The sequence below is a fragment of the Lagopus muta genome, chromosome Z (genome assembly GCF_023343835.1).
Source record: "Lagopus muta isolate bLagMut1 chromosome Z, bLagMut1 primary, whole genome shotgun sequence".
Taxonomy (NCBI): Eukaryota; Metazoa; Chordata; class Aves; order Galliformes; family Phasianidae; genus Lagopus; species Lagopus muta.
Window position 1 is genome coordinate 66,247,752 of NC_064472.1, and position 12,211 is coordinate 66,259,962.

Below are 12,211 nucleotides of genomic sequence, written 5' to 3' on the forward strand. Positions count from 1 at the left end.
AACTCAACAATACCCTCTTTTTTTCAGGCATCAGGTGATGTCAGAGGACTTCAGGCTTCTACCAGGAGATTATTTCCAGCACACTTATCTGGTTTTGCTGAAACAAAAGTTATGATGAAGAGACATAGTGGACCTTGTATTCCAAACTGAATTCAGATGTTTATGTATAGAAATACAGAACATTGCATTGGAATAATATCTTCAAACTATGAGTGAAAATTTCTTGTAATTGTGCCTGGACATTAAGTCTGATCTTGATACAGAAGGGACATCGCTGTTTTAGGAAGGAGGAAGAAGGTCTTGGTTCAATGTTTGTGTGTTTGCATAGCATTACAGGTATTCATTGATCAGAATAGAGTGTTCTTCAGACAGCTCTGAGGGAAAAAACATGGCCATCAGTTTATTGGCTGTTAAGCATTTTGGATAGCTGGGGCCAACTGCAAAGTAACTTTGAGTTCTAGATCTTCGGTGCAGCTCTGGTAGTATTCTATTATTTTTCAGTAGTTTATATTAAAGAAGGTTTGGGCATAAAAATATTACTGATTATTTTTTCTCTTAATCTGTTGATTTATTTATTTTTTTAAGAATGTTGTGGATTTTGTTGGTTTTTGTTTTGTTATGTGAAGCATAGTTGGTACTACAGTTTGGAACAGATGCATACCTTTCTCAGTACATCCACAAACCTTTAGTCACACTTTTATTTTTTCCTAATTGATGGAAAACTCGCTTCATTTGGAGGCATGTTGCCTATCAAGGCCTCAAAACAAGTTTTGGAAGTGACCAAATATAACATTTTATTCTAATGTAGAGTTTCTTTGAGAACTTTGCTGGTATTGTTTTAGAAATGTGAATGCAAATATCTTTGACTAATCATGTGAATTTGGATGTGAGATGTGCCTGTACTGTCATTTTGTCTGCGCTGCTTGATGGCGATTTTGTTGCCATCATGGATCTTAAGGACCTTTCCATAGTTATTTAGGCTTTTGGAACCTACAACAAACTTTTATTATTACTGTTATTATTAATAATTACAAATTGCCTCATTTTCTTTTCAGGAAACATGACATTTTTCTTAAAAGGCTTTTTTATAGTTAATTGTGTGGAAGACTCTTAAATAACTTGCTTAAAATAACAAGAATGATGGTTTGTATTGTATTGTGTGCACTAACTGTATCCCATTAATTTAAAAAGGATACTGTGTGTGATCAAAAGCTCCTGACAGTATATCCAGCACAGATTCATTCCTTCTGAGACTTCTGTTAGTTGTAATTAAGTGATTTGTAACAGTGGTTCAAATATCATCATGCAAACAAATCTATTTTTTTGCATAAAATAATAGAAGGAATTTTTTATACCAAAGATATGATTAAATAGTCTTTTGTAAATGTTTTTTTATTAGTTAGATTTTCAGGCTGCGGTTGTTTGCTGCCAGCTTATATCAAGCTTTTAATTCACCAACACCCTCATGTTCCTCTCCACAGAGCTGCTCTCAATCCGTACATTGCCCAGCCTGTACATCTGTATGTTTGGGATCACCCAAACTCGGGTGCAGCGTCTTGCATTTGGCCTTGTTGAACCTCATTAGTTTCTCATGGACTCACTTCTTGAGCTTGTCCAGGTCTCCCTTCAAGGCATCCCTTCCATTGTATAACTTGCACCAGCCAGCTTAGTGTTGTTAGCAGGCTTGCTGAGGGTGCACTCAATCCCACTGTCTATCATTGTAAATATGCTGAAGAGCACCGGTCCCAAGATGGACACCATTGTCACCAGTTTCCACCTGCCCATAGGTCCACTGACCACAGATCTCTGGATATGGCCATCCAGGCAGTTTCTTCTCCATCAGGTAGTTGTATAAGTCAAGGTAGATGTTACTTTCCCTTTGTCTACCAATGCTGTTTCTCCATTGTAGAAACCCGCCAGATTGGTCAGGCACAGTCTGCCCTCGGTGAAGCCGTACTGGCTGTCTTGAATCACATCTCTGCTTTCCAGATTCTTTAACCCAGCCTCCACAAGAATCCATGCTCTTCCCAGTAATTGTCATTACAAGTACTGGGAGCTCGTGCCTCGTGGCCAAGTATCCTTTTAATATATGTTATACTGAAAAGAACAATTCATGTTGTAATCCACCACAGTAAATTGCACTGATTTGGCAAAGGTAAAATGATAGGAGAGGATTTTGAGTGGTGAGTCACTGGCACAGGCTGTCTGGAGCTGTGGGTACCCCATACCTAGAGGTGTTGAAGAACAGGTTGGATGAGCCCTGGGAAGCCTGACCTTGTGGGTGGCAACCCTGCATGGCAGGGGGAGTTGGAACTGAATATCTTCAACATCCATTCCAACTCAAGATATTTTATGATTCTAAGATTACACAGTTCTTGTCAGACTAGTAATTTCCTGATGATCCTATCTCCCTTAATCTCTTTAAAGAGAAGAAACTGGTTTCATCGTATGGCAGGAAAATGCTTATATGAACCTGGCAGGTGTACAAGGGCTGCCCCAGAAGTAATGCCTTCATTATGTGTGTCATTGTACTCCTTGTGTCTGTTGTAGTTTCCATGGAAATAAATAGAAGGCATTACTTTCAGAGCAACCTACATACATCCTGTTTTGGTGAACACTTGCTTTATATTGCAAACTTTTGGAGCAGTGGAAGTCTATTTTGTGAAACAGCTACACACATGGTATTTTTTTTTTGCATTTCATCTTTGTTTAGGATTTAGTAATAGAAATTCCCCTTATAGCATCTAAGAAAGGCGTAGCGTAGAATGGATGTAATTTTTGGTGTGGTTCCTAAGCTAAGGTTTTTACTTCTGAAACATTCTTGTATTCTTTCTGGCTAGTGTGCTTCACTATATTGGCTTGTTTCTGAAAGTGAATTAGTTTCCACTATTATTTCTTATAGATTTAAACATTTGTAAATTATCTATAATACAGTTGTGGAATATTTCTTGGTAGCTATGACCAGTACTTCTTACTATTTAATAATTAGAGTGCAGTTGCTTCTTAGGTAATGTTTTTCTGCAAAACCAAGTGTCTTCCAAAACAAAAGGCATCCCATGTACTTTATTGCAAAGAATCCTTGAAGTGGTTACCTCCTTTTACAACAGCATGCTTCCTGAATTTCTAGGAATCCTGGAATGTATTGCTATTGATAGGTCTGCTTTGAGATTTGCCTGAGGCTATAATTATTCTTTTGAGCTTACTGTTGCCTTTAAGTATATTACAAATTCTTGTCTGTGTGCCCTAAAGCATTGGTAAGTCTGACCCTGTCTGATAGCTTAGCTGTTGCAAGTTTCAATGCCAAGACTCATCCTTTTTTGTTGTCTTTTATTATTTATTTACAAAAAAAAAACCATTGTTTTTTATGAGTAAACGTTTATTACAATTTTTTAAAAGCCACCACAGTTGTGGCGGGTTTTTTTTGTTTTGTTTACCTGTCTCTGTTTGAGGATTATAGGGGGTTCTTTGACTTTTTATTTTCTTTTTCATTGTTTAGTTGTTTGCCTGCCTCGCTTTTTGATGCAAGAAGCTGACAGTTCAGTGAGTCCTGGTAGCCACAATGGTAGTTTAAGGCCCGTTGTTTCAGGCACACTGTATATCTGAAGCAAAGCCTTTTTCATTTCTCTTCCAAATAACTGACTGCTTTCTTGAGAACTTCATGAGTACTTCCAAGAACAGAGTTGATGCATACTGTCCCGTGTGAAAGAAGTGACTGTGGATTACATAAATTGATGTGCCTAGCCTGCCAAGGAGTGAATACCTTCCCTCATTCCTGCTGTCATATGTCTACAGAGATGTTATTGGCTGGCAGCTGGAGAGGCTGGGTCTTGGCTCATTTATGCCCCAGAAACATGCTGTGTCTGCATTAAGATTTCTATAAAAATACATTACAAAACATTTTGGAGAGAAAGTTAAATATACTTAGTATTTGGGTATGCAGAAACTACCATGTTAAGTCACTGTATGAATTCTTCGAATTCAAATGAGTTTGTAGCTTGGAGGTACATCAAAAAGCAAACAAAAAGCAACCACCTTCCTTCTGAAATGGTGTACCTAGTTTACATCTTTTTGAACATATGTAGAATCGAAGAGGTATTCAACTAGAATGCGCTTTATTTTCTTTCCTCTCATTACAGGAAGTTTTATTACAGGGAACTATTTAAAAAGATAATTCCCCTCAATATCAAATGTTAAAAAATTGGTTACACCCTAAGATGGCAAATGTTAAGCATTTCTTTGTCAGTGCATGGAGACTTATAAAGTGCAGCTATCAAGCATAGATTTGGCAGAGTTCCTGTGACTCACCACTCACTAACTTAGGAGTTTCCTCCTAACATCTAATGTAAATATTCCTTCTTAATAGTTTAAAACCATGACCACTTGTCCTTTCACTGCTCACCCTAGCAGTAAGGCTCTTTCTTCTGTTTTTCCTTTAGGTATTGAAACACTACAGTCATGTCTCCACTGGAGCTTTCTCTTCTCAAGTCTAAACGACTCCAACTCTTTCAGTACCTTTTAGCAGCAGGAGTTTCCAGTTCATGTTTTTATGGGCCTCCTCTAATAGTAGGACTTTCTGTTACGGTGAGGGCCCCTGGGTGGAATACTGCAGATGGAGCCTCACAAGAGGGAATTACCTCCTCTGACCAGTTGGCCACACTTTTAAATGCAGCAGAGGATATGGTTGTCCTTCCAGGCTTCAAGCATTCACTACCTGCTCATTTCTAGCTTCTCAACCACCTTTCCTTCTGTTGTATCAAATGGACCACTCGGCTTGATCTCATCCACAAACTCACTGAGGGTGCACTCAATCCTACTGTGTGTGTCACTGATAAAGATATTGAACAGCAGCAGTCCCAAGGCAGTTCCCTCAGGGACACTGCTCATCACCAGCCTCCACCTGGACTCCTAGAGCCATTGACCAAACTCAGCCAATATGTTAATCCTACAGTCAGTGTCATTGTCTTGTGGGGGACCATACAACAGGCTTTGCACAAGTGAAGGTAAATGGCATCAGTTATCTCGCCTTGTCCTCCAATGCTGTCACTGTATTAGAAGACCACAAGTTTGGCCCAGTTTGCCCTTTTTGATGTTATCTTGCCTATTACCAAACAGCATATTTTCCCTTTTCTCTCTGTGCAATTTCAAATAACTACCACATGACAGTTGCCCTCCTACTTTCAGCAGAAGCATTGCTTTTTTTCCTTCAGTGTGACAAGAGGAGGGACCTTTAATTTAAGGGTCCTGTTCCTAGAAATTATTTCAACAGATTAGTCCTTCAGTAGAATTGCTACTAAGCACAATATGAAGCTTAAATGCTTACTTATAGAAGTAACCTAGCTACAAATGTAATAAGGTGTGTGCAAAATATTACTTGTTTGAAAAAATGACATTTCTTCTTGCCTTTTTGGTCTCAGATTTTCCATCATAGTGTCATGTGAAAATGTTCCTCAATGAGCTTTGAGGATTTTTTTTTGTTGCTTTGTTTTGTGGTTGAACTTGATTTTGGTTTCTAATGCTAATATTCCCTGGGAGAACTGGTTGGATGATAACTCAGATATTTGGGCAAGATGCAGTCATTTGCATGTTGTCTCTAAGAAATTATAAGCCAATGTACAAATTTGAGGTCAAGAACTTACTTGAGAAAGAGGTGCTAGCTTCTTACCCGCATTGCATGAACTTAAGATAAGTTTGACTTTTTGTCAGGAGCAATGTTTTTGTTTAAATATTTCATATTTTGTAAATTTAAATATGAAATCCTAATGTATTTTAATAGATAATATTTGAGAGTTAATTTAGCAATACTGTAAGTAGTTGTAGAATCTATCTCTCTGAAATGTGCTTCATTGTGAAGACTGTGTTTTGTTTTAAGGTTTCCCATGATGGAATTTTAAACCAAAAGATTCCAAGGATTTTTCTGTTAGTACCACCTTTTTACTAACAATTGTAATTATTTTCCTCTTACTTTTGGGAGCGAAGTAAGACTGGAACATCCCTGTCAGGTTTTCTTTAATGTTAAAATACATTCTGGGAGGTAGAGGGAACTGTGTAGAGTAGGAAGTTGAAATTGAGTGTAGCGCATTGAATATCAGCATAGAGATTTTGAAGATCTATTTGAATATCTCTTTATGTGTTTATATTTAACAAAAATCTGATACATAAAAAGATTTGCATATCTTGTTGGGTTTTTTTTCATAATAATAAATAGTGTTTAGTTGAGAATCTTTCCTTAGATCTTTTAAAACGTTTCACAATGAAAATAAGATGCACTAATGGAAAAGTACCCTTTTACTGGGACAAAAACAAACAAACTGAAGGCAAAAGATGAGTCTTTACAAATCTGTAGCTCAGTCTGGCTCTAAGGATAATGTTAAAATATGGCTAGTTAGGAATGTCTTGTCTCCTGTTTAGGCAGTTTTAGACTGTTGATTGTTCTTCCTCAGATGTTTGTGAAAGCAGCTTGATTTTAAATGAAATCTGAATTTGTTTCAACTGGAATTTGGGTAGCAGAAGAATGCATTCTGTTTTCAAGAATGGCTTTTGTTGATTCTAAAATGTAACTTAATGTAACAGATGTGTTTTATATGGAAGTTCATCGAGAGAGGAGCTTCATACTGTCTCCCTTCTTTCTGACAGGTTGTGAAGATGAGAAAAGATGTGAAGAAAGCCAGAGTCCTGACCATTCGCAGACTGACCAGACACATCGGGAAACTGAAGTTGAAAAAGTCAGTTTTAAACATCGTTGTTCTTGTTTGTGTTTTAATAAATGAGACAGTAACTGGATTGTCTTCTTAGTAACAGGGGCAAGAGGTAAACATGCATTACATTGAAAACTTAAGGCACACTAGTACATTTATTCTATTATTTGTATTTTTACTTTATTTTAGATAGATCCAAAATACTAACTGTAAAGTAGTTTCATAAAGTAGAACAGAGCTAACATGTTTTAAAAGGATTTAGTATTTGGAAGTTAACCAACTCAAAGGACCTTTTGCAGCGCTTCCAAAGCCATCAGACTTGATCTTTTATGCTCTTCTGCTCTTGATCACAAATTGTCCATTATTTTCTCACTGCAGTTCTCTGCAAATTTGTATAACAAAAAATATTATTTAGTGTGTATATTTATACAAATTATGCTTTTTTAATAATTAGGGTTAATATTCTTAAAGCAACATTTTCAAGATTGTACTTCCAAAGACAATGGGCCCAAAGTGGCTTCTATTATCTCACTGGAGATTAAAAAAAAAAAAAAAAGTCTGTTACAGTGTTTGAAGTGTAAATTGAATTTACTGTTCTTACATAAACTTAGCAAATTATATGGGCCTATTAAACATTCATATTTAAATGTTGCAGATCTTAGATGCAGTTGTATTTGAAATAGCAGTTTCTCCTATGTGTTGGTGATAGGAATTGTCATCATTCCCTTCTAATCAAGTAGTGCTTGTCTTTTTGATTATTTTGCTAAATCTTCAGTGTTGTTTTTTTTCTGTTCAGAACAGGAGAAACACTGTACTACTGAACCACTCTTCACCACAGTGTTCATCACATCAAGGGGATGTGATTGTGCTCATTCTTATGATTGCTTGATAGATACTTAGTATGACCATTCTCTAATAAGAAAGTGAACAAAACTCATGGTTTTTTTTTTTAATAAGGACTTCATTTACAGGGGTTCAGAGGACTTGAAGCTAAAGAACCAAAAACGAGCTGAGAGATTAATAGAAGAAATCCACGCTATGAAGGTATTACCATATTTGTGTATTTACATATTAAATAGAGTTAAGCTTAGCAATAAAAAGCTTTGGTTTTCAGGACTGCATTACTGGATCCTCCCTGAAATATCTTCTAGGTCAGCTTTGCTGTTACCGTAACACATCTGGAAAATCAAGAGTGTTTCCCTATTTCCATTTTTGCTTGCTGCATCTGTCAAGGTGCTAAACAGTTTGAGTCTTAAACTTGCCAAACTAAACTTGAATTTATCTGGTCTGAATGGCGCTTGAAGTTTGTACTTTGACAGTTTAAGTGCAGGAATTAATTTCTTTGTGCCAATTAAGAGGGTAAGAAATGCTTTGTATAACTGATTATGGTATTGTCAATATCAGTTCTCAGCTTTAAATGACATATTACTGGAATATTTCTTTCAGCTTTAAAGTTCTGTTTTAGTTTTTGAAACTTTACCTTCAGGAGGCAGGTAGCATGGGATTCAGTTTTTTCTCTTCTGCTGTCAATTGATACAGTTTTTGTATTTTTTGCATTGTGATGTATGAGCAAATGCTTCGGAGATTTTGTAACTTCATAGTGTTCTCTACTTCTTGTGTCTTGATTTTAGTAGACAATGTTACAACTGTGTGTTTTGGAATGGGTGCAGACTCCAGATTTCAGCGCAAGCATTCTCTATTGTATGAGAGAACTACTTTGACGTGAAATGACTGTTTTTTCCTCGATAACTACAGTGGTTGAGTGACCTTTATCTGTTTGTTTATTTATCTACCAATTAAGCATAGTCTTCAAAAGAAGCTGCTTAATAGAAAGGCTTTGTTAATCCATTTTCATGACATGCTTTTTGCCAGATTCATCAGATGGCATCTCATGGATTTTTAGCATATTATTTGTAAAACAACTGAGCTTCTACAGTTCAGTAAAGGGGAAAAGGAAACGTTCATCAGATAGTTGCAGGGATTGGAAGGAACCTCAAGAGACCTTTGAGTGCAACCACCCTGCTAAAGTAGGTTCTCCACAATAGGTCACTGTCGCTGTTGCTCTGTAAAACAGCAGTCAAACAACGTAAGTGTTGTCCACATGGTGCTTTTACTTTCATGACTGGCTCACACAGACATCCTAGTGCCTGCTAGTACTTAAGTCTGTATTGGTCACATTAGTTCAAGTAGTTTTATAAGTTGGTAGAAGGTTTCTTTCAGTCTACTTTTTTCTCTGTGCTCCCTGCAGTTAACAACAGTGGTTGGACTTGGTTTACCCTGCCTAATTCTAGGTAACTTACAGTGTCAGTTAAAACACCTCCATGTCTTCTAGTTTATGTATACACTGGGTGTAGAAATGTCTCTGGAAGGAAACAGACATGGAATGCCCTTAGCAGCCTTCCTGGGCTACCTGTTTCTGTGAAGATGGAATCTAGAATAACGAGGTATCTGGAGATAAGTGGCTGATTCTGGTATTCATGCTGTTAGATACTTCTTTGGGAAAAAAAAAAAAAAACAACAACAACTCTCTAATAATGAGGCTGTCATTTGGCCAAGCAGAGAATGAGCTGTGTGGAATTAAAGGAACACCTCGGTTGTCAGTAGTGACAACTACTGACACTGATGCTACTTGAGTTTTATAACTGCAGGACCTGTAAGTGTTGACTGTAAGTCTGATTGTTGAGAGAGGACAGATTTGTAATTTGGAGAGTGGTAAATAAAGTTTGCTTTGAAATTGTTTGAATAGGAGGAGTGAGCAGCAGAGGAGGAGGAAAAACTCCAACTTCCTGGGCAAATAGCTGTTAAATCAGTAGTCCTTTTTGTTTAAAGAAAAAAAAAAAAAGTGCACCAATATTATATTCATAAAATTTTAATAGTAAAAATTGCTCTTCCTGGTTGTTTTTGTTAGTTTTTTTTTATCTTTTAAAATGAACAAATAGATGCTTTCTGACTATACAGTATATTTGTTTCTTAAATAAAAGTGCCTGTTCTTTTTCTTATGAATCACAGTTCTGAAAGGCACTATTTGTTCACATATTTTTTTAGCATTGTTGGGTTTTAGACTAAGAGACCTTTACAGACTTGGCATAGAAGTATTCCTGATTCATCATGGAGGAGAAACAAGACAGCTTTCACATAAATCATTCAAATTCCCTGACACAGCAGAGTTAATAATGGTAAAATGTCACACTCAGAAACCTTTTCTTAAGTCAGTGATCAATGCTATTGAGTTATTGAGCAGTGATTTCATAACGAACTCTTCACATAACATGATAATGTATTTTCATTTAGTTTATTTGATAGAACAAGTTCTCAGCTACAAAATGCTGTATTTCAACATAGTCACCAACATTAGCTATGCTGTCACCAGCTCTGAAGAGGAGCCTGCATGCTTGGCTGTCAACGGTTTACGGGCTGGTTCGGCCCGGTTCCGTGACGAGCGGGGCGGAGGGATCTGCAGATCCGCGCCTCCGGGAAAAAAAGGAAACAGGAGACCCCAAAATAATTAAAACAGCGGCACCAATCTGAGGAGAAACAAACTAATTTACTAAGTATATTATCGAAATGCAAGATAACACACTATAATACAATATAATCAGAATTGAAACTAATAAATCAAATATAATGAGAGAGAGAATGTCCGAAAGGTGGATAGGCCTCACCACAACGCTGAGGTGAGATGCGCAGTCCAGTTGAGCAGCAGGGAGACGGGAGCAGCGTCCACAACGAAGGGCAGGCGAGAAAGAGAACATCAGGTGATCTTGCAGGAGTTAAACCTCCTCTCCCTGACCGCAAGGTCCCCTGGGGAATGTAGTTCTTCTTCTCTTCAGGGCAGGTACCCATTTGGTACTTGAGCATTGACAGTTAAAGTCCCAGTGCCCCACATGATGTTATGATGTGGAATACCGAAAGCCAAAAATCACAAAACCATGACATTGGCTCATAAAAATTTGTACCAGTGGAGCTGACCCACCATTTCACAGCATCTAGCAATGACAGCATCATTGCTAGAAGAATGTTGTCCATGCAGTCCGTTTTTCATTGGCCTAAACAGATGGAATTCAGAACGCACCAAATACAGACTACATAGTGGGCATGGAAAGCCAGTCCAGATTGGTAATGTACTCCATGGTCGTCAAACTGATATGAGACCTGGTATTTTCATTTTGCAAGAGAAATTAAGTCTTCCCCTGCCTGATTCTGGAAGCTTGAGCCTTCAGCTTAATCAGCATCAAGGCATATTAATCTGTGTTGATGGTTTGTCCAGGCTGCAGGAAACATAAGAATCACCCCTTTCCTATCACAAAGGGCAGTGCACATCCACTTTATTCTCTGAGGTCTGCATCTTGAACTTTAACGGTAAATTCATGTCACCTCTCCATAGACTGCTGTTTTGACTCTGGCTTGTGATGGCACCACATCTCATACAAGGTAATAATGTGATAATAACGTGTCACTTTCAGCCTTATATTGGTTCAGTAGATCCTTACAGACTTGCAAATAGTGTTCTTTCTGAGCACACTATTTGGTGAAAACTTTGTGATATTTTAGCATTGCCACCATCATTTCCAATGAATTGTGACCAATCTTTAGTTCCATATACAGATCCTTAGTTGTAATCTGCCAGTTTGTGCCGACGCTCTTCATTCTGTAGTATGACAAAAAGAATGACCATGTGGAACGTGGCTTGTCTTTCACATCACTGTCAGCACTGCTGAAATGCACCTCACTGAGTCAGCACCCACTGTTTGGTCTCCATAAACATTCAGCAAGTGTTTACGAATATCAGTTGGTGCAGTTTTTCCACAAGGAGGAGTTCGTTTCCACACCTTTGCTTCATCTGTTCTTCCGTGCCAGATGCCATTTTGTCCCATTGCTCCTCTGCTGCCATCTGTCACATGGCAACAACATGTAATTAAATATTGGTGGCAAGGTTCAACCTATGCTGCCATACCACCAACATCCACCTCTTACGCTGGGGGCCAGTGTCATAAAAAAGGAGGTATCAGTTCTGTCCCATTTTTAATCTTTATAGTGCTTCATGTTTTCACTTGTTCATTGCTTCCAATCATGTTGATGCCAAAATCTCACGTTTAGTAGAACTGCTAGTCTACTAATATCTGTTCTTTCCCCCTTCTTAGATATTTTAACTAAGCAAACTTAACAACCTTTATATTGGAAAGCTGGTGGTTTTTTGTTGTTTTTCCTAGATTGCAAGTGTAAAATAATATGTTGAGTTTTTAAAAAGAAAACTGAGAGAAGAATGTGGGGAAGAAGCTTATACTATACAATTTCAAGCTGGGATGTAAAAGCAACTGACAGCCATTCCTACTTTTGTATTTTATTATGATAACAGAAATAATGATTTTTTAACATCAAATACTGCTTTAGGTTTAGCTTCTTAAATATGAAGACAGTAAATATAACACTAGCTTCATTTTAAGGCTCCATCATTGACAAAATACTGAAATAGAAGCCGTTATCATGTGCTCCTTTTCTTGTTCACATTAGATTCT

General features: G+C 37.4%; 1 protein-coding gene across 2 annotated transcripts in view; it reads left to right on the forward strand.

Moving 5' to 3' along the window:
* The window catches only part of SRFBP1 (serum response factor binding protein 1), a 63,183-nt gene that overhangs the window by 15,688 nt on the left and 35,284 nt on the right, over nt 1-12,211 (forward strand). Inside the window, exons 2-3 of one of the 2 annotated variants that reach the window (XM_048930776.1) lie at nt 6,634-6,722; nt 7,653-7,739. In XM_048930776.1, the coding sequence (XP_048786733.1) occupies nt 6,634-6,722; nt 7,653-7,739 (176 nt within the window). The remainder of the gene's footprint in view (nt 1-6,633; nt 6,723-7,652; nt 7,740-12,211) is intronic. The other variant, XM_048930777.1, reaches the window with a different exon arrangement.